The sequence below is a fragment of the Scaptodrosophila lebanonensis genome, unplaced genomic scaffold (assembly GCF_003285725.1).
Source record: "Scaptodrosophila lebanonensis strain 11010-0011.00,11010-0021.00 unplaced genomic scaffold, SlebRS2 tig00000043-arrow-pilon, whole genome shotgun sequence".
NCBI lineage: Eukaryota > Metazoa > Arthropoda > Insecta > Diptera > Drosophilidae > Scaptodrosophila > Scaptodrosophila lebanonensis.
In genome coordinates, this window is record NW_022060545.1 from 10,772,300 (window position 1) to 10,799,841 (window position 27,542).

At 35.5% G+C, this 27,542-nt stretch overlaps 1 protein-coding gene across 1 annotated transcript; it reads left to right on the plus strand.

Annotated features, from left to right (window-relative positions):
* On the plus strand, positions 1 to 26,532 carry LOC115622471. Its single transcript, XM_030516415.1, has 6 exons — positions 1 to 819; positions 22,347 to 22,578; positions 22,719 to 22,863; positions 22,930 to 23,050; positions 23,518 to 24,197; positions 24,686 to 26,532. The coding sequence occupies exons 1-6, from the start codon at positions 728 to 730 to the stop codon at positions 25,378 to 25,380; spliced, it is 1,965 nt and encodes a 654-aa protein (XP_030372275.1). The 5' UTR covers positions 1 to 727; the 3' UTR covers positions 25,381 to 26,532.
* The last annotated feature ends 1,010 nt before the right edge of the window (positions 26,533 to 27,542 follow it).

Consider the following 27,542-nt stretch of genomic DNA (forward strand, 5'->3'; position numbering starts at 1 on the left):
GATCAAAATGTCTTTGTTTTATTTATTAACCAAAAAGCAAAATAAATGTTTGCGCAAGAAAAATTAAATCCGCAATATATGCATGATAATCAGCACTTAATTTTATCAGCACCATTGAACAGCCTACGCGTTGTGTTCGTGCCGCATTTACACAAGCAAAACAACAACAACAACCAGCAGTCCAACATTTTGTGCATTACATACATGTATAAATAAATATACATATATATGTATATATCTGTGTGTGCGTAATAATAGACTCTTGTGTGAAAAAGAGTTGTTGCCAAAGTATATTGCCTTATTGTGAAAATGAAATTGTAATAGGTTTTTGCAAAATCGAAGCAACCCAAGCAAAAATAATCAGAAGCCAACAAAAAGCGAGCCAACGAACGCACGACGCTGCAATAAAATAACAAAAATAAAAAACGAAAAGAATCAAGCTATAAATAAAGTACTAGCTAGGCCGTCAGCAGCCAGCATCTGTTTATCATTCTTAAAATGAGCAATTGTCTTAAATAAAAGTAACAACAAAAACAAATTCATAACAAAAAGGAAAATCTCATTTTTTAAACGACAAAGACGTCGCATTCCTTAGAGAGGGTCGTGCGGTCAGCAAACCCATAGCTCAACAGCAACAACTACAACAATAACAAGAGTAACAGCAGCATCAATAGCTGCAAGTGGATAAACGCTGACGCTAACGGCGGCAGCGACTGCGGCAGCGAAAATGCCTTGTGAGAACGCCAAAACGTCATCGGACATTGAACATGTCGATTGGAGCACAGGCACAGGATCAGGTCAGCACTACGCAAATGTCAGGTGAGTGTTATTTATTATTTGTATATCCTGTAACCAAACGGTGAAAGGGTGAACCAGTCTACTGCGAATGAAGACAACCCCCCCACAAAGTGCAGTGAAATCTCTATAATGCGTACAAGCGTGTTATTTCGGACATCTATTTCAATCCCATTGTAAACTCTGTTCTTGCGAAAGGCCTTTTGTAGTCACCCTAGAAATTCGAACCCAGTGCTTATAGTCGATACATGCATTATATCGACTTATACATATGTATATATATTTCGGGAAAAAATGTTGCATGCAAAATAGAAATGAACCGAATCTTCGACAAACGCACGTATTATTTTCATATTTTATTAAAAGAGCGTTGCTCTAAATTTTGATAATATGCAAATTAAAAAAAAAGGTATAGCTAAATACTCGTATGTATGAATATGCCTATGCTCTGCCAATAGCTGTTGTTGTTCCTGCTTCAGAGAAATTCCGACCTACACGTATTAGCAAAGACACAAACCCGTTGCAAATTTATGCAAAATAATCATAAATATTTAACTTATTTTAATTTGAAAATTGTAATCAAAATGTTTTGAAGTGGTTACAGATTTCGACTCTAGTATTCCATTCTTGTTTCATTCTACCGCAAAGTACCTCTTGGCTCGCTCTCTGTGGCGTCGCCCTTGACACGACAATGTCGCATAGTTTGGCATTACATTTTCATTACAACAGAATCGTATAAATTATGCAGAGGCAGAGAAGACCGCAAGTAAAAATGTATAGAAAATACAGAACAATACGCACACAAACAAATAAACAGACCGAAATCGAAACAGAAACACAGAGCGAGGCGGACGGACATACATACGAACATACAGCTAATACAGATAGATGTATGTGCTAAGTGCGTTGCTGTTGTGTGCGTGTAGTTGGGCAGAAGAGAGTGGGTGGCAAAATTGCGGTATTTGGCTTAGTCGAGGGCAGGTTCAACGAAATATTAGCGGTATTGCTTCAACTGATTTTGATTTGTTATTGCAGTAATCTCTTACAAATCGAAACCTGACGACAATCAGTTTGAAATGTAGTTGTCAATTAAACTAAAATGCCAAAACAAAGCGCTTAAAGTTGAAACATAAATGAACTATGCAGTTCTTGTAAAATGAAATCAAACTCACAAGATGGATCCACAGCTCACCTTATCCCAATAATACACAAATAGTATAATAGTATAATACTAGAGGGTTTTCTAGGTGACTTTTTGCTCTCCTCTTAGTTTTTAATTTCACTACTAAGTCAAGTTTGTCTTCAGAAATGAATGGTCTATTCTTTTCAATTCTCCCATTTATACTTTTAATTCATAAATAGTAATGGAATTTTCTGTCAAACTTAATTTAATTGTTTTGAAATATTAGATCTATTGTAGGCGTCACTTTCTTAATTGCAATCGACTCCAAATCTCAAGTATAGAATTTTCATACGTACATATCAAGGGCACCTCAAAAGCTAGACATCTAGAGGAGTTTAATTATCTAATGGTTTAGAGAATGCAGAACTTAGTGACGTAACTTGCTTGATATGTGAGACAAAAATTACGAATATGGATATGTATGTATGTGTACTCGTCGTATATGTATATATTGATTCGCCCTCGTACTTGTCATCGGCTTTGTAACTGACGTCGCAGTTGCTTTTGTTAATTATTTATAGAAAAACACGATTGAAACGTTTGATTGGCCCGCCCTTCTCAATGAATGTCGAGCACTTTTTTGGCTGTTGTTGGTTTTTTTTGCTGTTGTTTTTAAATGCGTCACAGGGCGACCCAAAGTCCACTTAGCTTTGACATAAAGAGGGGAAGAGAGAGGCACAATAAACAACTCCGCTGGCACTTTGTCTGTAAGCCGCGTCTACACAATATTATGCTTAATGCCTGCTAATAACAATCATTTAACTATCAATCACTCAAGTTTACGAGTATTTGTTATTAAAATATGTAAATGCTAGGCGAGCAAATGCTGTATTTAAGGCAAATGCTAGTTTGTTGTAACCGCAGCTTCAATTGAAATGCAAATTGTGTGTACATTATTTGTATGGCATGTTTGTATTCAGGCGCAAAGGTGTTAATTAATTGACGCCCAACTCAAAAAAATATATTTATACATTTTAATTCATACTTGCTCAGATTTTAGGTCTTTCAGTCCACTTGCTACATATTTGTAGGGCTAATGCAGTCAATGTTGTGCAAATATTTGCATTGCTTTAAATCTACGTGCCATAATTATGGCGCTATTTTAATTTATTCACGCCAAGTCAACGCCAAGTTCGTGTTGACAGGGGCAGAGCACTTCATGACAGAGCCCCCCTTATCACAAACCTAATCTCGTTCTGTTGAAATTCTTCACTTATTACAGGTCCACAGAGGCGTGTTGAAGTTTACCGGGCAAATATTTGCAATTTATATTTTATATTTATATTTACCATACAGCTTTACGCTTTGGCACGGAAACGGCTTGCAATGTTTATAGGGTATGTGTCTACCTTCGCATACAAGCACAGAATTGACTATAGATAAGAAATGTATGACATTCTATCCGTTCGTATGAACATCGAGAGCGTTAAAACCATTGTCGACTTGTCGAACCCATAGGCAGACCAACTTGATTACAAACCACCCATAGTCTCATCATTTTGCATATCTTTCATAAGAATTCTAGATGAAAAACAAAGTTGAGAATCTAAACTGTTTTATAATGCTTTACCATAATCTTTCTGCAGTATTCTACTCGCTTATTCTCAGCTTAAAATTCAATTTAATTTTGTTTTTAGTTTAAATCACATATGTACATATAAAACTCTCGTATATCTTTAAAAATATTGGTAAGATCACTAGTCGGGCTCTTTAATGTAAGCAAAGAATAAGGGGCTCCAATAATAGTTTATATAATTCACTTGTTTTTTTAAGTATAAATATATGTATATATTTACTAGTTGATTTCAAGAGCCGTAACCTTTTGTGTTGTATTTGAATAAAGAGACCAAAGAAACACATAGTTCCAAACCATTTTCAATTATTGGGAAGTTTTTATAATTCTTAAATTAAAAATGAAATTGAACTGAAAAACAACTGAAGACACCATATAAGAACAGAATTGAACGAAAACCAAACATTAACCTACCATAACGTTAATGTTATTACGTAGTCGTATTTAGATTAAATGCCACCTTAGGCTCAATGTTCAATTTCAGGTTCAAGGTATTTCAAACATAATTCAATTCAACTTTGATAACATAATCAAATATTTCTATGAAATCGCCAAAACAAAAATGTAAGTAGAGTAGTATGCTTCAGCTCGACGAGACTTATGTATGAATATATGTACTTGTATAACCCTAAAAAATAAACTAAATATATGGTCATACTAGAATATCTAAACGAAAAATTTATATAACAGGAGAAGGAGATGTATGGTCAGCATCAACGTTGTTATGAAGGCTTTTCTTAACAAAACAAATTATATTATAAACCTTATATCAGACCGGTACAAAAGTCACTCTTCTAAGCTGAAGTTTTATCGAAATCGTTGCACTAAGCCATGAAGCTGCCATAAGACGTTTCTATTATATTCGAAGTATAAAAATATTGGCTACAAGAATTTAGTGAAACATTATTTTAGAATGAAATTTTGGGAAAGTAAAAAAAAACTTGAATTCATTCCATTTTTGGACACGTGCAGTGTTCTAATGTGTACTGAATATATGGGCTCTGTGACTCATTCAATGAATGCAGTGAATTATGTAAAAAGAGAAAAAATAAACATCCACATCTCTTGAATATGAGGGTCTTAACTTACCATGTAAGAACTACATACACACGAGCATGTACACTGATTAAAAAAACACAGTCTGATATTCAGGCCAAACGTGCTTAACTTTGTAAAATAAACGTGGATGTTCTTAAATCAAGACGAAGCAATAGCATTTCAAGAAGAAATTATACTCAAATGAATTCTTAAAAGATTAATATGTGAATTTTAATATTAAATTTAATATTCCCAAGTCATTTTTCCGAAAAAGGGTCTTATAAATATTATGCCCAGCTATGTAATATTAATTTTTCTCTCTAATTAAAACTTTAAAAAATTATTGAGAACCTAAAAATAATATCTTTAACCGATAACAAACAAGTTGAATGAATAAAAGCACTTTAAAAAAAAATAAAAAAGAATTTAGGGAGTAAAACAAAACCATAAAAATTGTAAGTTAAATTGTTTGTCTTTTTGATTGAGAAAAACCCTAATACAAGGTTATATGGTCTTGGTAGTTGAATTTTCTAAGTTACCGTAGTTTTGTCCCTGATGCACATTTCTCCGAATGTTTGCCAACAAGCACAGAAAAGGGAAAGAATTCACACATACTTACTGTATACATACAGACATAAAGCCACTTGCGTTGCAAACAAGACAACAACAAACTTTAATGAATTTGAATAACTTTAATCCAAGTAATGTAAGTAAGATTCGCGTCTGTTGTTCAATCTTTTTGTTTTTGTTTACTTTTGCATCAATTGTGCACCGAAAAATATATCCAAGTCGGAGAGAGAGAAACAAATAAAGAAAGCAGTTAACTGAAAAATAAGCTATAACCAAGAGACATATCTGAGGCATTAAATGAAAACAAAGCACACAACTTTGTCTGACTCTTTTCCCTCTCTGTCTGTCTGTCTAACTGTTGGAATTTCGGACTGTCGGTTTATTACTATTTAACATACCCGTATTTATTTGATCTGGTCTTTCTGGGCCTTCTTTGTTGTTTTAAATGAACAAATGAATAAGTGTGCACATGTGCGTGTATTTCAGTAATACTTGGGGTTGTCAAGGGTTTACAAAAGGTGCTAATTTAATCTCAATTAAAGGTTTATACATATATAGCTTGTGGGCTCAGCTATATGTTTAGTCTGATCAACCATTCACTATAACTCACTGATAGCTTGCCGGGCCTGGCTATTAATTAATTAATTATTATCCCTCACCGGATGGGAGGTTAACTAATCGATTTATTAATAAATTATAAGTCAGTATCCCTCTTCTATTTACTATTCATTTGATAATAGTTTCAAAAATAAATGTTCGAATGATCTATAAACGTTCCAGAACACACATTACTGTTTTATTATTCGATATTATTGTAATTTTGGTTTAGATTAGCCCTTGAGCTAAACTTTTGCCTGTGTTGGTTTAATAAAATATGTTAAAAACGTAGAAGGTTAGAGTTTTTGATAAAATAATGAAATAAATAACAATTGCTTTATATTTAAATTTATAATTTATGTACATAGAAACAAATTTATTTTGTTTTTATGAATTGTTGATGCTTGTAAGCTTAAGAAATTAGGTAATTAGGAATTCAAAAAATAAAAATAAACTCGTTCCGTCCAACTTTAGTTATTCTAGCTTTTATAGTTTCTGAGATCCTTGCGTTCAGCCAGACGGACAGACAGACGGACGGACGGACATGTGTAGATCGATTTCTCTCGTCATGCTGATTCAGAACATATATACTTTATGGGGTCGGAGATGCTTCCTTCTGCATGTTACATACTTTGCACAAACCTAATATACCCTTTTTACCCTACGGGTACAGGGTATAAAAACCATGTATCAAAAAAACCAAGTCTGTTAATGAACAACAAAAAATAAAAAAAAATAAATAAATTTTTTGCCTAGGAACTAGAACTAGTCTACACAATATTTAGTCGTTTAGACAATGTAGCCTCAGCCGCTTTCTAAATCCAGGTGTTAATAAGACACGTGTCCGCCTTACATAAATCTGTCTCGTCATGGTGATTAGGAATATATTTGTATATATAACCGTAGCTTAAGAGCCAGTTCAGTAGCATGATTTCTGTTACCGAAAATATAGAGCACCAATAGGCAAGCGAGAACAGGAAACATAGAAAGGCCCCGCACAAAAATGTACTAAAAAATAAACAACTAGTATAAGAATAAATTTAAATAGCTTTGAAATTGAATTTTTAATTCAAATTTCAATAAATCAGTAGCTTTTCAAATATGGACAAGTCCTTCCACATTTTTGGGCCGTAAATTCGTAAGTGCTTTAAGTATAGTATAGTCTGTTGGTTTTCCAAGTTATTATTACACATTAAACAAATTTACTGCCGATAGCGTCCACATTGACGCTACTAGTACAATCATTATTAGATTTATCGCACTTGTAATAAACCTTCTGACAGCGGTATTAATGTACTTAACAGATAATTTCCCTAGATATGTTGATTAATGGCACATCAAACTGAACCTAATCCGGTTAAGAATAATCAACCTAATGTGATGTCGTATGTTATTAAGTCTAATAGGTGGATGTCCCTCTAATAGACAGTTATATAAGAAAGTCTCTTTGTGGGAAAAATTACAAATAAGTGCTACTTATATTGAATGGGTTAAACCTATAGAACAGGTTTATTAATGTAATAAATGTAACTACAAAAAGTCAAACTCCAAGTCAAATCAATGGCAATATTAATGTTTAAAAATGCACAGAAAAGGCTTTCGAATAATTGTAATTGTGAGTTTTTCTTATTATCTACATTTCCTCCATGGATATCAGACATGCAAATGATTTACAGACAAGTCCAACCATTAGGCAAAGTAAATATTGGAAAGGCATTTCAAATCAACAACTTCATTTTCGTATAGAATTCATACATACATATATGATTTATAATAATTACTGACACATTTTTTTTATAATCAATAATAATTATTATCAATAAATCCAATCAAAGGCCAAGAACCTTGTTCAGAATTAAGATCTATTATCGATATACATATTTGTCAAGATATTTATCCAGAGTTGTAACTAAAGGTTGAGTAAAATTTAATCGATAAATGCCCCTATTTTTTAAAATTCAAGATTTCTGGCCAAATCCAAGTAGACAAATTTACTTTTTCTGATTATAAGGAAGAAAGAGCTTGGAAAATGGGCTTTTGCCGAAAGAAAAGTTTTGAACTTTTAAGAAGTATTCTTAATTTCAAAAGTCATCTTTTTAAAACTATGAGTAACATTTTTAGAAACCTTCTTGTTATGTAGTATACATCATGCTATCGTTGAGAGATATTTGCGTACAACAACTACGACTTTGCTAAAGAGCAGCGAAATCGTAAGCAACCTTGATACTTAGCTTCATATTTACAACTAACAACAATGGCACACACATACACATACACATACATAAATATAATCAGCTGTTTGGGACACAGACCCAGATACAGATACCCAGGCACACAGATACTTTGTAAAGTAGTGCATTGCGTATACGCCATGCCGATCAAATTGCAACTTTTACTGTCGTATACATATTTATTGCACTTGTTATCACTGGCTTTATTGGTATAAGTATGTTATCGAGTATATGTATATGTGGAAGCAGACCTAGAAAAGCTAGATAGTGATTGTTCGTATTTGATTGAAAGACTGGTGAACTGATATAAATAGGTATGATTACGTAGTGCAATTAAGATTGGTAATGTGTGCCTTCTTTTTATTAACCAACTATATAAACACATATGTAAGTATAGTATATACATAGTGAACACATTTGCAGTTTTTTATTCAATTCCCAAAGAAACTCCAACCATAATAAAAGTAACAATGACAATAACTACGCTTAGTTAAGAGTTTCGCATTGGAATCCAAAACGCAAAAACAGAAAAGCGACAACGCAAAATATATACATACATACATAGATATATACACAGAGGAGGTACATATAATAATGAACGGAAATCCATGTAGTGACGAATGCGCTATTAATTTTAAGCTACGGATTAGCAGCTCTGGTCGAGTTTAGCTGCGGAGTAGATTTATTCATTTATTTAAACGATAATGTGCAAATCAAAAGAAGTATTAAAAATATATAATACATAGCTATTAGGTACCAACTGCCCCGATTTAAGTAAATTTGTTTGCCTTTAAGCAATGATTGTTAAAAGTATTTAAAACAGATAATTCCTAAGTCCAGTCAAATTAAACCATTTTATCACTTATCGTATAAAATTTCTAGATATCGAGAACTTGCCATATCTACTACGCTCCTTTCTTTTATAGGCGTCAAAATTGTATTCTTCTCCAGAAGACAAGTTTAAGTCAATATTTGTATTCCATCTCTCACTTTAAAAGCTTGTACATGTATGCGTAGAGAAGAAGAGAAGAGTTTTATTGTATGCAACTAGAATGACAGAAACAAATTAACAGTTTTATATTTCGAATAACAAATTAACAAGAACATATAGTCTGGTAAATATCCTAAATATATCTAATTTAGCGAGCTATTTGCCACTGTGGCTTAAAAAGTTGAGAAGAATATCTTAAAAACAGGCAGAAGGAGGCATCTCCGACCCCATTAAGTATTTACATTCTTAATCATCATGACGAGACGAATTGATCCAGATATGTCCGACTGGATGACTGCCTGGATTCCGGAAACGGCTGAGCGCACTTTAACCAAACTTCGTATGTAGACGCTACTCGTCCTTGGGCAATACGAGTTTATTTTATGTTTTCTCCGCGCTAAAGAATTACTTGAATACTGCCCACATTTCAAAAGCTACATAAAACAAACTTTGCACAAGTAATCTTTTGTTTTCATCCACATCGGTGAATTCTAAGAAAAGTTATTAGCGAATCAATTTTACTCCAGTACTAGGCCATCAAACTGCAAACTACCTCTGCTATAGGCGTATATAACTTAGTGGCGGAAGTTTGTTTGGGTAGAGGGTATTTCACTGTCGGGTTTGCTCGACTGTAGCGCTCCCTCTTGTTTGTTGTTGTGTACATGCCTTAATTGAATGCAATTTCGGGTCAAAACTGACTTAATTTTTGGTGCTAGAAAAGAAATTTGTGACTCCGCTTTCGCCACTACATCTCTTTTACCTCGTCACGAAGGTGTTGTTTATGGATATACATTTGAGCGTAGTATAAAAAAAAACTGTTTCAGTTTGCTGAAATGCGATAGCTGCCAAATGTGAATGTGTACGTGTGTATTTATGTGTTTGTGTGAGTATTTAAATTTTACACGGCATTAAAATGAATGACAAACACACACACAACACAAACAAATATACATGCGATAACATCGAAGAGAACATCTGGGCACACATTTAATGAAATTTGAAAGTACTATATATATTCAGGCAGTTCCTGTTCAAATATAAATATTTGAATGTATCAGTATTTATTACTTATCGCGTGTAATACGATTCTCCCTAAATGTGCACATTTATTGCGAGCAGGAATTACACGCATACCGACATACATATACTTGTATATGGTACATATGTATACAGTACATTAATTGGTTGTAATTATAAGCGTTGGTAATGAGGCATATACTATATGCCCCCATCCCTCCTACCCTCCCTTCCCAACGTAAGCACGAACGATATGCATTTATTTTTATTTCGAAGAGCACTCAGTTAATAAAAAGCAAGACAAGCAATTTCTTAAGCAATTTTATGAGCAGCCAGCAAGAACTGAAAAAGTCCAATTCATGGTTAAGATGACGCCGTCTGGTGCCAATGTCTTGAAGGCCGATGCCGTCGTGTCTGGACCCAACCACAGGCTAAACAGTCAGTGTCGTTGTCGCCTAATGAAGTCATAAAATTTGCGATGTCTGCCAGGCAGATGACAAAAACAGCCCACGCATATGTACATCTGTATATACAACATACAACATATACTATTTGATGGAAAATACATGTGCGGGTTATCGCGATAACACTAAAAAAAAGGGAGGAGAGTAAGCCAAGCCCTAGCTTGGGCTGGAGCGGGGAGTCGAAATGGATATAAGAATATACATTATTAAGCACAGTAGCAACTTTTTAAGGCAAGCATAAACAATTCTTTTCTATAAAATATCATTTGCTATATTGCGATGCATTTTTTCACACTAACTAGTTGTACTCAGAGGCGTTTCTGTTATAGATTTTTTAAAATCAAAGTAAGCCTAGAAATTCTCCTTATTCGCAATCGCGAACCAACTTGTGTATCGTACATTGAAATGAAACTTTTAAGACTAAATAGCTCAAAAGTTTTTTGGAATTAAGAGAAATTATAAATTTCGGTTCCACATACAAGTAAGTTGATCGAATTTGGAAACGAAGACAGTTTTTGTTTACACATTATAATGTGTAATATTAAGAACACATAGTAACTGTTCTTTGGTGCATAAATAAATAAATTGAACAAAATAATTGGACAACTTTGACCCGAAAATACATATGCCCGAACGGATTTGGAACGGTACAGCTATATTCATATATATATTGTTGTAATTTATACTTGAATTATACACCCAAATAATAACACTCAAGATATATGCTTTATGTTTTATATTCAACTTTATATTTAATTCCGCAACACCAGCAACACAACCTCACTCGAACAGAGTGAACAAGAGAAGAGAAAGATGCCAACCGCAGTGTGGCCATAAAATATGTTTTCATTAATACTAAAGGAATCAAACAAACCGATATATATACTACAATGGTATTTTTGTATAAGGAATAGGGGTATTCCAACACGCCCCCTCAAAAATAACATTAATAAATCATAAATTTAACATATAGCAATCTTTTGTAATTCTCATATACTTATTCTAGTGTGTGCGGTGTGCATTCTGGGAATAATTATGTGATCCAGCATTCGCTGCAAGGATACGGGGAAAACCCAGAAAAACCCGATCAGATCACTCTTACATATATGTTAACATACAATTAAATTTTTATAACTTCATGTTTTTAAGAACTAATAAAAAAAACATTTCAATTCAAATGTGACAACAAAAAAAACTTCAGCATCAGCAATCAACAGATCCGTCATCTTGCAGTAATCCCAATTCATTACGTAATTCCAAAAATTTTGCAGTAGGTAGTGGCTTTGTAAAGATGTCAGCAAGTTGTTTCTCTGTGCAAATATACTCAAGATAAATTGTATTACTTTCAACTTGCTCTCTGACAAAATGATATTTTATATCAATATGTTTAGCTCGTTTATGACATGAGGGGTTATTTGCTATACTAATACAGCCTTGGTTATCTTCGTAAATTTTAATTGTATTTTCGAGATTGATATGAACACTTTTAAGAAGAGATTTTAGCCACAACGCTTCTCTCACAGCTTCAAATAATGCCATGTACTCAGCTTCAGTTGATGAAGCTGCTACTGAGTTCTTCCTCTTTGTATTCCAACAAATTAGATTTAAATCAAACATTTTGAATAAATACCCTGTGGTACTCTTTCTATCAATTTCATTACCTCCCCAATCAGAATCTACATAGCCAATTAATGTATTTTTAAATGCTGCATTTCTTTTAAAAATCAGTTTTATATCAATAGTGCCCTTTAAATACCCTTTTTAAGCACTGCCATAACTCGGGATTATTTTTACTACTATATCTGCTCAAGATATTTACTGCAGTAGTTAAGTCTGGACGTGTACATAGCATTATGTACATTAAACATCCTATGAGGTTACGACATGGAGCATTGCAGTTTTCATCTGAATTAAGAGACTCATAATTTATTTTGCTTGGTAAGGGAGTACTTACTGCATTGCAATTATACATGTTAAATTTATTTAAGATTCTTTTCACATATGCAGCTTGGCTCAAATAAATTTTATCTTCATACATTTCTATTCTAATACCAATAAAATGTCTTATTTCTTTTAGGTCGGTCATCCTAAACTTTTCCATTAAATACTTTTTGAAATTATTCATTGTTATCATATTCCCCGTAGCTATTACCACATCATCAACATATAACAGCACATAAATATTTTCCTTGATATCACCTTTATCTAGAATATAAATACAGCGATCTACTGAAGAGTTCACAAATTCACAGTCTTTCAATGCTTGCTCAAACACTTCAAACCAGCATCTTGCGGCTTGTTTGAGTCCGTAAATTGCCTTATTCAATTTACATACATTATCACCATTGCATGGTGTACCTTGAGGAAGTCTCATATATATTTCCTCTTTTAACGTGCCATTTAGGAAAGCTGTTTTTACATCCATTTGATGAACCTTCAAGTTATATTGAATTGCTAACGATAATATAAATCGAAAACTTGAAATTCTAGCTACAGGAGCAAAAGTCTCTTCAAAATCGACTTGGTATTTTTGAGTAAATCCTCGTGCAACTAATCTAGCTTTATATCTAATTGGATTTCCTAGTTCGTTATATTTAACGGAAAATACCCATTTGCTATCTACAATGTTTTTATGTTTAGGCCTTTCTGTGATTGTCCAGGTATTATTTAATTTATGAGCACTTAGTTCTGTTTTTATGGCTTCCTCCCAAAACAATTTATCCTTCCTATACTGAATTTCATCAAATGTGTTTGGAACATCGTTGAAGATGGTGTGAGCATTTAATATGAATTTATTTAAACTAATATCATCTTCATTATATGATATCTGGGGCTTCGTTTTTAATCTCTCACTTCTTCTACTCATTATTTCAATGTCATCAGTATTACTTGGATTTCCAATTTCATCTAAGTGTTCTGCTGTTTCATTTTCCCTACTCTCATTCGGGTTGTTTGATTCCTTACTATCATTCAGGAAACTATCTCGCTTTCTTTTCTTACTCTCATTCAGAAAATGTTCATCAATTTCCTTACTATCATTCGGGAATTGTGCGTTGTCGCATTCCTTACTTTCATTCGGGAATTTTACTTCATTAATTTCCTTACTATCATTCGGGAATTTTACTTCATCAATTTCCTTACTATCATTCGGGAAATTCGTATTATCACTTTCCTTACTATCTTTCAGGAATACTGTTTTAACTTTAACAGCTCTAGAATTAACCATATTGGTTTCATCGACAACCACATCTCTTGCAACGAGAAATTTTTCATTAACAGCATCCCACAATCTAAAACCATTTGGTTCGTAACCCACAAAAATAGCTTTGAATGATTTTTCATCAAATTTTCCTTTTTTGATTTTGTTGTGTACATATACAGTTGCACCAAACACTCTTAAATGTCTTAAATTGGGCTTTCTATTGTGCCACATCTCATATGGGGTCATCATACTATCAACAATTGATCTGCTTGGAATTCTGTTAATTAAATAAGTTGCAGTTAACACTGCTTCACCCCAAAAACTTTTGTCAAGTTTTGCACCACTTACCATGGCACGAGCTTTTTCTGTGATGGTTCTAATCATCCTTTCTGAAACGCCATTTAATTGAGGTGTGTGTGGCACTGTTAAGTGATAAGTAATACCTTTCTTAACACAAAACTGACGCATCTCATTTGAGAGGTATTCTCTACCATTGTCGATATATAAATTAACAATTTTCAAATTAAAATGAGCTTCACTTTTCGCTACAAAGTCTTCAAACATTTTGAATACATCAGATTTGTGTTTTAGTAAGTAAGTTACACAATAGTGTGTAAACTGATCAACAAAGATCACAAAGTAATTCTTATCATTTAGAGTAACTGGAGTAATGGAACCACAAACATCTGAGTGCACTACAAATAGGGGTCTTTTAATGTGGGTCTTATCTTTAAATTGCCTAAACGGTAACCTTGCTTGTTTCCCATTTAAACATGATTCGCAAATTTCGTGGGATAACTCTAAATTGTTTAAAAGGCTGTTATCACTAAACATATTATTTCTTTTTATTTCTAACAATTTGCCATCGCTTATATGGCCAAGCCTCTCATGCCATAATCGAAAATTATTTTTATGTTTCGCATCTATAGTATATGCTTGAAACTTTACAATAGGTATATTGTTTAACATACCTGAATTCTCGACCACCGTCAATCCATTTTTAGAAATGGTTACACCTTTCTGGTCAAATTTTATTGACATTCCTGCCTCTTGTAGGCGCTTCACCGACATCAAGTTTCCAGCAGCCTGCTCGGAATACAGCACATCCTCCAGTGTTATTTCGTGGTCATTGCGCAAACGTACGATGCCACGCTTAGATGCGTAAATATATTCGCCTTGTTTGGCCACAGCGATCTTCAGTGGCGGCACCAACTTCACACTATCGGTGTATAGCGACTCATCATTTATTAGATGATCACTTGCACCGGAATCGAGGATAAATCCACATTTATTTATCACCGGGTCTTCTTTCACCCCATTTACCATGAATGCAATGCCTTGTGATGTTGCGGTTTTAGCTTGTTTATCGTTATTTCTATTATTTCTTTCATTTATTATTCTTTTATAGTGGTAGCAATCCCTTTTTACGTGGCCCTCTTTGTCGCAGTGGTGACATCTAACCCTATTCTTAGAATTTTTCTTAAATGTTTTATTTTGCTTCGTTACACGATTTTTAAATGAATTGTTTTTAAAACTGTAGTTTCTATTTTGCACAACCGTATTTAAAGCTTTCCGACTTGTGTCATTATGGTCATTTTTAATTTTAATTTCCTGATCTAGCAATCTATTTTTCACAAACGCTAATGTCAAATTTTCCTCTGATAACGTCTCTATTGCTGTAATGACACCGTCGTAAGACGAAGGCAATGTGATCAGCAAATGAGACACTTTATCCATCTCTTCTATTTTTGCACCTGCGGCCAACAATTCACTTATCAAATCATCAAAAATATTAAAATGGGACAATAACGACATCTCACTCGATAGCTTAAGAGAAAACAACCGTTTTCGAACTGCCAACTGCGACGCCAGACTTTTTCGTTCATATACTGCGTCTAAATTCTTAAGAATTTGACGCGCCGTTATGTCGCTTGTAGCGAAGTTCAGAAACGAGTCGCTAAGGTACTCTATTAGCGTACTTTTTGCACAACGTTCTGCCTTATTCCATTGTTCATTCACTTTCTCAGGCACATCTTCATCAATAACCTTAAGTACATCCAGTTCAGTTAATAGAGCCCTAATTCTAAATTTCCAAATTGCGTACTTTTCACCATCGAACGGCTTGATATTTCGTTTTGCCTTGTCCATTTTATTCTTTTATATATACAGTAATAAAAATGACGCGGAACTAACTCGATGAAATTTCACAAGAATTTGAAATGAAACTTTTTCATAAGAAATTGAAAAATAAAAACTGTTTCACAAATCAATTGTTTATTAGGCATGGACTGGGCCCATAACCTGTTGTAATTTATACTTGAATTATACACCCAAATAATAACACTCAAGATATATGCTTTATGTTTTATATTCAACTTTATATTTAATTCCGCAACACCAGCAACACAACCTCACTCGAACAGAGTGAACAAGAGAAGAGAAAGATGCCAACCGCAGTGTGGCCATAAAATATGTTTTCATTAATACTAAAGGAATCAAACAAACCGATATATATACTACAATGGTATTTTTGTATAAGGAATAGGGGTATTCCAACATATATGTATACATTATATATTTAATGGAATTTAAAATAAGAGAGAACGCTTCAGTGGAGCAAGCCCGACAGTGAAATACCCTGTACCCAGGTAAACTTCCGGTACTGAGGTATATGCGCCTCTAGCAGAAGCAAAAGGAAGAAGAAGAGCGAACTTGATGCTGCAACTTGTGGGCGTAGTGCCGAAGTAAAATGGTTTCGCTAATAATTTCTCCTAGAAGCAACCGATTTACATGAATCTGGATACCAACTTTAGTTATTCTAGCTTTTATAGTTTCTGAGATCCTTGCGTTCATCCAGACGGACAGACAGACGGGCGGACGGACGGACATGTCTACATCAATTTCTCTCGTCATGCTGATTCAGAATATATATACTTTATGGGGTCGGAGATGCTTCCTTCTGCATGTTACATACTTTGCACAAACCTAATATACCCTATTTACCCTACGAGTACAGGGTATAAAAAAAATTTTTGTGGGGTTGTACAGGGTATTAAAGAGTTGAGCCCGCTCGACTTTAACATTCCTTTCTTGATTACATTAGACGCAAGGAAATTTCGGTTTGTGATTAGGGAATATATATATATTTGAATATATATATATATATATATATATATTGTAATTGCGATTTATAAATATGTTAACCGCATTCGAAAAATAGTGTGCATTTTTAGTTTTTCTTGTTTGTGAATTCAAATTGAGTTTTTTCATCAAACCCAAATCGAAATTACCTGTTGAATGCCCCAAACAAATAAAATTTCTTGTAAACATAATTTCCACGTTTATTACAAAATAATTGTAAACGAAATTTGTCCTGTCTTAGTTCTAGCTGCAGAGATGCATATTTCCTGTTACCAGTATTTAAGTCTTTTCTGTACTTCTCAGCCAGATAGTAAAAATTGTTTGCGTTCTACTTGCCAGCTCCTAATTGGCGCACTCTTAATGTCAAATGTGTTTTCTTTATTGATCCAAGGACAGTCGATTACTAAAAACAAGCAGTAGACAACGGTGGCGCGCAGTAGCAGTAACAGCAAAAAACAACAACAACATGAATGGCCGATGACAGGCAGAATAGCTAATACTGACACACACAAAAAAACAACAACAACAACAACAATCACAAATGTGTGCCATGAAATTGTAAAAGCTTTGCGGCCGTTGCTGTCATCCTGAGCTCTCGTCGCCTGCCCGTCGTCGTCGTCCTGTCTGACCAACCGTTTGTCCTTCAGCGCAATCACGCACTTGCTGTCTGAACTCTAAAAAGCACGCATGCCTACATATGTACATACATATATAGCCTATATAGATAGTTTAGATATGAACTAAGTAGTTGGAAGGTAGGACACGAGTATAACATTAAAGTTTTGTCAGCCCGACTTTTGAATACTCTGTGTCCATCATTTTCCGCACTACAGACATTGAACTAAAATAAATATTTCCTTACCAATAATTTCTGATCAAACTGCTGATAAATCTTGATAAAAATTTAGATTATAAATAATCACCATGGCAGCTATATGATATCCGAAATTTAAGAATGATGAGGACTAGTGATGTTTGCCAATATGATATATCAAGTTTGGTATCCCTAGCTATTATGACTCAAACATTCCCGGTATTCACATGGACATGGTCGACTATATACATTCAAGTATACCCTTTCACGGGTACAGGGTATAAAAGGTAACATTTTTTCTCTACTCGTGTTCCCATTAAATCTGTTTTTTGTGGGTGAGCACCGCAAATTGAACAGAGATATATATCAGCACCTACACGTATACATATGTATGTATACATATAGTTCGTGGTCGTCTATAATTAGAGTGTTTGTAACGAGCACTGCGGCTAATTGCACGCCATGAACTTGGCCAATTGGTGGGACTACAAGTAGATTGAAACTTACTTACCACGACAGTGCAATAACGAGCTACTCGGGCTCTGGTGTATGTTCATGCGAACAAATTAGTATGAAATTGGTTGTATGTATATTACACGCATCTATAATACATATATATACTTTTTTAATTGCATTCATTAGTCAGGCGAATAGTCAATGTGTTTCGAAAAAAGCTTCTAGCTCTGGGAATTGCCATAAATTAGCACTTCAATTGTGCATTCTTTCACCTTATTTTTGCATTTTTAGGGGGGGAAACGGGAAGAAAAGTGTGAAAAGTATGGAATATACTACTTTGACAGTCGAATATGACACCTAACTCATAATTTAAGCGTAATATTTATTTAGTAATCGAAAGCAGTTGATTATTTAAAGCTGGACTATACCGAAAAATAATAATTATTTTTATTCAAAAAAGTTTATTTTTGAATATATGTTGCAACCGAAACTCAAATACTTGTATATAAACTAACTTACAAAGTTTTCTGTCAATAGTCAATAGACTTATTTTCAAGTCCAAAAATTTTCACGATACAGCGAGCATTTTGTATTCACTGCTTGAATCTTAAAATGCAATTGAGTGTGACTTTCACTTTCAGGTTCGGTCTTAAGTAATAAAGGTTCGGTCTTAAGTAATAATATGTGGCAGTCAAATTCAAATTCAAAACATGCCGCAAAGCACTACAAAGCTACCCCTGAAGTGAATGTGATAAGCCCATCAGTTTAATATGCACACAAGTATACATACATAATTTTATATGATTGTAAAGTTTATAAAAAAAAAATTAAATAAAATAAACTCGAGCTGCCTAAGAACTAGGTGAGTCTACATACAAACTTTTAACAATGTGAGTTCAACAATAACCGAAATCCAGGCGTTCATCCAAACAGACGGACATGTGTAGATCCATCCCATCCCGTCCTATCATGCTGTGTTACTTACTTTGCATACAAATATAATTTATCGTTTTATACGGAGTTCCTTGTTGGGTGACTGAGCACAATTGCCCAACCATCGCAACCAAATCGAGTGTAGGGTATTGAAATAGTTTATCACTAAATGCCTGCCGACAAGCACACATCTACGAGCTTATTTTTGCTGCTCATGTACTGCCGGCATTATCACTTGAGAAACCGCGGCAGTTTAAACTATGGATGTACAATCGAATGTAAATATCGATGTCGCTGTACATCGATGCACCTAATATAAGAAGTTGCTGTAGTACCGATGTACCGACATAAAATATATCGACTGTTTTCCAATGTTTTGGAAATGCACTTTGTAGCTCTTAAATAACATATGTATAATATGGAAAGTGGATTCAACCCAATTTTCATTGTGGATACGAACGGACCTAATCTGAAAAAGATCAGTCGATAATCAATCGATATAGCTATTTCCGTGCGTCTGTAAGAACAGAAGCAACTCGGACAGTTTAAGAGCTAGAAGAACCAAAATTGGTATGCAGCTTCTCCTTGGTCTGCTATATCACTTGGGTTCCGAAACATATCTTTTGTGATACGTATGCTGCATTCTATTATTTAATAGATATGTTTTTAATGGAATACACTACCATATTGTAAATTTAAAAAAAAAACTTAACCCAAAGCAATAAATGCACCGTGGTAAACAATCATCGATGGCCGATGTATATAGATGTTTTCTTCCATCCCTAGCAAAAACAGTCATATCGTACACCCACATCCACACTCGTATGTGGCTGCTGCTGCACTTGTCGTTGATGGATTTGCTTTTCTTAATTTATTGACACAAAACGTGACAAAATGTGCGCATTAAAAAAGCTAGAGGAAAGAATCAGCTTCAGCCGCTTCAGCAACTGCAACTGCAAATCGTTGCACATGCATATAGGATTATAGTATATATTTATGTGTTAGTTTATTTGCGAAATGCATGAGTAGTTCTCATGCCATACTCACGAGTGCATTCACTTTTCGCGACTGACGCAAACAAACTGCCAATTGACGTTTAAATTTAAAGTTTGTCATTAATATTACTCATCATCTATCTCTGCCCATCCTTTACCATATAATAATTTATGCTTCAAATGTGAGTGAATGAATAATGAGTTGTGGGTGGTGGGCTGGCGGGCTGGTGGGGTTATTCCATCGTTCAATTGGTGTAGGCAGCCAGCTGAGCCCAACAGTCGCCCCAGAGTCGTCGCATAATGAGACTTCATTCAATTGGCAGCCCTCCATCACCACCACCACCACCACCAACGGGCTGCTGGTGCAGGCCTTTGTTCATGACCGATTCACAATATTGGAGCCCCCCAGACTATCCTGTTGGAGCTGAAAATGGAAATGGTCTTTCTACTGCCAATCAGTTGGAGGCATAGACAAAGGCATGTGCTGCTGCTGCTGCTGTTGCTGTCCATCAAAATGATTTCATTATGTCAGCAGCATGTAAATGAAGTTAATATAGCAGTGTTATGTACACGAGTGTGTAAATACTGTACTGATATAGCCTTGACAACCTGAGTCGAGTCTCTCAGAAGCAGTCCACAAATGGACGCACAATGGCCGCAACTGATTTAGTTATTGAGACGTCATCCAATCAGCTAAGACTAATGTGGTGGAATGGGTGTGCGACTGACACATAAAATCAAAACCAGTTACGAGTATCTCTCACAAATTAGTGAAGCGTAATGCCATCAATCAGATGTCAAATGTCAACTTATTCTTCTACTGCTATATATATAACTCCTATTGGTTATGGGTTTATAGTTCAATGATTACCATTTCAACACATATGGGTACACAGACTATGAAAACAAATTGTTATAATATTTATATAGTGCATACGGCAAAGACGTCCAATATTTCCGGAAAACGTTTGTCCATGGGCATGGGTTTTTGGAAAAGTACAAAACTGATAGACGTGACAAAACAGAAAATAGTAGACCCATTTTACAATGTATAGATGCATTAAATAAGCTTAGAAGAAGAGTCATACAAGGTGCGTTCCAAAGTAAACAGTACTTTCTGAAACTAGCGCCCCCTGGTGGCGCTATCTATATGTGGACTGGTTTGTTAGAATCTGCAATCTTTATCGATTGTCCAGTGAGAATTTCATGATATTTCATCGATTGGAAGTGAAGTTATTGCGTTTTAAGTGTCAGCATGTTTGTGTTATCGGTGCGAAAATGAGCTTCGGACAAAGAGCCATTAAATTTTGGTTTTAAAATTGGTAAAACTTTTACCGAAACGTTTCAATTGATGGAACAAGTTTATGGCGATGATGGTGGTCGTGAGGACATAAATGACGATCAACATGTGAGCCAATCAAAATTCATGCTCACCGAAAATTCCATCGAAACTGTGCGTGAATTCATCAAAAATCAGCCGAAATCATCATTGAAATTGATGGAATTGGAATTGAACATCTCCAAAACATCGATTTATCGCATTTTGACCGAACATTTGGGCTTACGAAAGGTGGGCTTGCACCGGCATACTGGCGGCCATACCGGCCAACGAGCTAAAACACTCGTTCGACATTCTTTTGGATCGTGCAAAAAGCTGTATTGAAGCAGAAGGAGACTATTTTGAATAACATAAATTGATTTTGCCGAAAAAACCATTTGTTCTGTTTTTTCTTAAAGTCCTGTTTACTTTGGAACACACCATGTACATTATACATAAATCAAGTCATAAGTTGGACAATAATTATATGGACCCTTAAAAAGTTTGAGAAATTTATGATAGGAATAATACACATTTCAGTAAATAAATTCTTCATTTTTTTGCCAACATTACATTAATGGCTATAATTGCAGTTAAGATATATTCTTATCTATGGATATAATGACAATACCAAACTCAAAAGGTGGCACTACTCTGGTCTATTTTTATCTCCTATTTGTTCCTAATGATAGGAATATTGAGTTAAGAACCATATTGCTATGTACTTTCGAACACTAGTTTCATCTTTACATTTACAAACAATTTTTTACATCATTTCATCAGTAATTTGTTCTTGCTCCATAAAAGCATTGGAAAGAATAGAGAGGACCACTAAGCATTTGTCAGTTTGGTGTCTGATTAAAATATCGCGAGATATTGATGTGTTGTTCACGATCTTCAAGAAATCATTGAAAATCAAAAGACTATCAAACTTTTTACAGAAACTCGAAGAAGTTGTGCCCGACTTTTTAACATGAAATATTTAATTTTGCAATATTTTTAATAAAACATTTTCTATTGCATTACAGATTCGGTTCCGGCAGCAGCCAGGCCTCACAGAATAGTGGCGATATTTGTCGCATTTGCCACTGCGAGAGCGATCCACAGAATCCGCTACTGACGCCCTGTTACTGTTCCGGTAGCTTGAAGTACGTGCACCAACAATGCCTCCAGCAATGGCTAACTGCCTCCGAAACCAATTCCTGCGAACTATGCAAGTTCCCCTTCATAATGCACTCCAAGATCAAGCCCTTCAATGAGGTAGGTAAGCGGTCAGCGACCGTCCACCAAACGTCAATGTGACGACCCCATTTAATTATTATTTCTCGTAATCTACAAATTTTTCCATTGTTTGGCTTCCTATTCTTCTTCTTCTTCGTCGTCTTCTTGTTCGTCACCAGTGGCAAAGCCTTGACATCTCCGGCATTGAGCGTCGTCGTCTGTGCTGTTCGGTTCTGTTCCATTGCGCGGCCGCCTTGTGTGTAATCTGGTCGCTATGCGTGCTTATCGAACGGGCCGCCGACGACGTGCAGCGTGGATTTATAGGTGAGTGTATAAGCAATGTGGGACTAATAATGTTCTACATCCATTAATTCATACTCTCTCCCACAGATTGGCCCTTTTGGACTAAGCTGGCTGTTGTCACAGTGGGCCTCACCGGTGGCATAGTCTTCATGTACATACAGTGTAAGGCGTATTTGCATTTGTGTCGTCGCTGGAAGGCACGCAACCGGTAAGCATAATAATAGATACATACAAGTATACAAGTATATAGTAATAAACAAGATAAAACGCTACAGTCGAGCAAGCCCGACAGTAAAATAGCCTGTACTCTCCACAAAAAGGAAAAATTAAAAAAAAAAAAAATTAAAAAAAAATTAAATTATTAAAAAAAATGAATGAATTAATTAATTAAAATAATTAATTTAATTAAATTAGAATACATGTTTATGTTCAGTTTAAACAGCATACATTTACACCACGTACCTATGCGTGTTCATATGCGTGTATGTATGCAGCACAAAGTTGAACAAAAGCAGCAACAACAACAACAGCTGCGGGCAGCGCTGCCGACAGAGCTGCAGGCAGCGCATGAGCAGCGATTTTACTTATGGCTATAACTTTCTTCAGAATTGACCTTTCACCCTTTGGGTACAGGCTATAAAAATAACTCTTGCTAATTTGTTGCTATTCTGACAGCATCCTGCTCATACAGAACGCACCGGAGAAAATACATCCCCCACCATCACCGGTGGCCACGCACCACGGACGCTTCAGCGAGCCGCACTGCTCCGTGGCCCATGCCGGCGTCAGTGGAACTGTGGAAATTAACGCTGGCGCTCCGGTTGCTGCTGATGGCAACGCGTACAGCAATGCGGGCGTAGGTCACGCCAGTTGTGGAGCCATGGAGGCAGGACTGGAGAATGGCTCAACCACAGGACTGCCACAGCATCACCAGCGCCTGCTAAATGCCTCACCACACCACATGTTGCAGCATGCTGCCGAACTGGATGTGCCACACAGCAGCGCCGGTACACAGACAGATGATGCCTGCCCGCATGTGCAACAGCAGCAGCATCAACTGGGCCAGGTGGCCGTTGCCGCTAATATTGAGTGCTCACAGTCGCAGCACAACTACGATCGGGATTGGGCCCTCGATGATGTGGTATCACAGATCTCCTCATTTCGTCCTTGCCCGCAGGGTTCGGGCAGCATGACCCCTTTCCATGACTCCATTCACAATGTGCTGGAGCATTCGGAGAGCTCGAGTCGGGGCTCAGCCACAGATATGTGTGTGGGCTCGCGACAGGATCTCAGCGCCAGTGGCATCTCCACCGATACGGGTCGCGAGCATGCTCTACAATTGAGCAGCTTTAGTGGTAAGCTCTTTATTATTTTCACTTTAATACTCGTTCCTTTGATTTAAAATGTTTATATCTAGAATTATGTTTAAAATTCATTTTCAAATGTGTCCAATATAAAAATCGCTTTTTGGAGGAGATATCTTTCTTTCTTTCAAAAATAGGAGATAATTCGAATACTATTTTAAATATTTCTAATATCAAAATTCCATTTTTTGGGGGGGTTTCTTTCAAAGCCGGGGTTTTTACAATTACTTTTCAAATATCTGTAATATCAAAATTCTTTTATTCTTTTGTGTTTCCTAAATGTAGTCATTTAAAATCTATATTATGCGCCTTTACAATAATTGAAATAATCGGAATATTTGTATTTTCAAATATCAAAAATCTTCGAATATTTTCAAATGAAATTATTTTCCAAAACATATTTAAAATGAACCTTCTGCTATAACTTATATATTCCAACTTGACATTTCGAATAACTACTTCATTTTGTCGCCCCACAGGCAGTGGTGAACACAAGGCACCCTCCATAAGCTCCGGAGTGTCGCATGCAGTGGCCAATGGATTGGGCGGGTTTGCCTACAAACCGCATCAGTCGAAGCGATATTCGAACTCGTCAATCTTTCTGGAGAATCGTGATATACTCAATGACTCGCCCGTCACACTGGGCCCAGAGGTGCAGCCGCACACTTATGACTACAGCACACCGCCAAAGATAGACTACCGGCACTCAAGCATACTGGCCACCACCCAGACGCACAACTGCTGTGACAACTACTATCACTTGGGCAAGGATTTGCGTCGCTACTCGGACACCAAACTGCTGGGCAGTGTCGGCGCTGAATTGCCCGACGGAGGACAAGGCATGGAGCATGAGGCGATGCTGTGCAAACATGCTGCGGAAACAGATACAGTGCTAGACATGGAGCTGCCCACATCCCCATTATCGCCGCCGGCTGCATATGCCACAAGCAATCAACAGCAGCAGCAACAACAACAGGCATCGCATACATTGCGTCGTTCCTGCGATACAGTCGATGTGTTTGGCGCCACTGTGGATGATGCACCGGCACCGGTGGGTGCTGGGTATACCAGCCATGCTGGCCAGTTGGCGGATGCACAAATCGATCGATCGCGTTTGTTCTTCAAGTCGTTGCCAAATCTGAGCAGCAGCTGCGAAAGTCTGATCAAGAAGTGATTGCTTGTCCAGACGCTGCTCCTCCACCATTATGTCTAACCAATATGTGTGCTTTCTATTCTGATTCCCCCCGCCCCACCTCCAGTTCTGTTTCATTATAGTTTCGACAGCCATCATTTTTGTACAGCAATATAACCAGCACTGCAATCAGAGTCCTGGGCTTGGCTCGCAATTCTTCTGCCCAAAGCCTGAACGAAAGTCCTATATATTATGTACATACATATATCTGTATTTAATTTTTCCATCATATCCATATTATTAGAGCAAAAAACAAAACTAAACAAAACAAAAAAACAACAACCCCCATTAACAATTTGAGACTGCAAAATGTACGTTAAATGCAACTGACTCTAAAAACTAAAAAGAAACAAAAAAAATACAATATTTCAAACGAAAATAGAAAACAAAAACCATAGAGAAAAAAAAACGAAAAACTAAAAATTTCAAAATTGTACTATCAACTGATAATGACAAATTGATAATGCCAATGCATTGCATAGTTTTAGGAGCTGAACAAATTTATACATACACTTAAAAACAAAGAAGAAGAAACATACTAACTAATAACACAACAGCAATAAAACAGTTCGTATTTCATGCTCTCTACCGTGTAGCAATTTTTCAATAGTTTTTCACCGCAGAGAAAACTTTTGCTCGCTGCCTAAGCCAAAAACAAATAATAATATTATATAACAATAACAACAACAAATGTAACAATTACAATGCATAGTTTAAAATGTATTATTATTACGTATTTTGTTTCTTAACTTCTAAGTCAAATGAAATTTTAAAAATTGATCTGTGATTAAGCGTCATTGAATATAAGATGAAAAGCAGCAAATAACAAAAACAAATAAACAATTAATATAAAACAAATTTTTAAATAACTATTTAAATGCTTTTTCACGGATGAAGTGAAATTCCGCGGCTTTAGCAGCTCTCCCTCTCTCTTTTAAAGCGCTCTCTCCCACACTCTCGTATTTAGCGGCGAGTCGAGCTGAACATATGAGTACATCAATAGATACATAAATGCAAACTTATGAATGCTAAATGTTAAGAGCAACAACAACAAAATCGACAACTACATTTTTTATTATGTACTAAAAATAATAATAATAATTAATAAATATGTGCATACTAATTACAACTGTATTACTACCGCCCACGATTTTTTATTTTTTCACTTTGAGCACGAAGCAGAGTCGAAAAAAATCTGGCAAAATGGGTTTCGGTGATTATCCCCGAAAGGTGCCTCTACTATGGCAAGGCTGAGGCTTTGGAGAGTAAATTGCAAAATGCTTTCTTGTGGCAGAAAAATACACTTAAGTATTCTATACTGATCAGTTTTAGTTGAAATAGCTACGGTTTCATCAGATACTACTTACCCTCGACAGATTTGCCTGCAAATTATTTGCCAGTCTGGCCATAGCTTAAGCTATCGCCTCTTTCGAAGCGTACCTATGTATATTCTCTTTTAAATTTATGTATTACAACGAATTTATTGATGTTTTTGTTTTCAAAATCGCTGAAGAGAATAAAACGGCTGCGAATGCAAGTGTGGCACATACATATGTATGTGTATGTACATAGTACATACATATTTAAGTGTTTGTGAAAAATGTGGAAATAGTACGAAAATCTAAATTTATTTTGTATGAGAATTTAAATACCTAATAACTTAGATTTTTAAATGGGCCTATTTTTATAACACATTTCATATTCATACTTATAGCAGCTTAAGGAATGAAAACTTGTAATTTTGTATGAAAATCTTTACTATTTATATTCATATTAATGGTGAGCATGGTCCGTACATGTGTGACTGTGTGAGCTTTTCAAATTTTCAGCAGATATATCAAAAATGTCCATGTACATATTTATGGATAAGCATAATATTCCTTGATAAACGAGAGAGAACGCTACAGTCGAGCAAGCCCGACAGGGAAATAGCCTGTACTTATTCCCACAACAAAAATAAATATATTTTTTTTAATTTTAATTAAAATTAATTTTTAAAAATATTTTCAATACATATGTACATTTGTACATTTACATCCGAATCGCGTATATGCGTGTATGTATGTAGCACAAAGTTGAACCAAAGACACAACAACAGCTGCGGGCAGATATATGTATGGCTATAACTTTTGTAATAACTGACC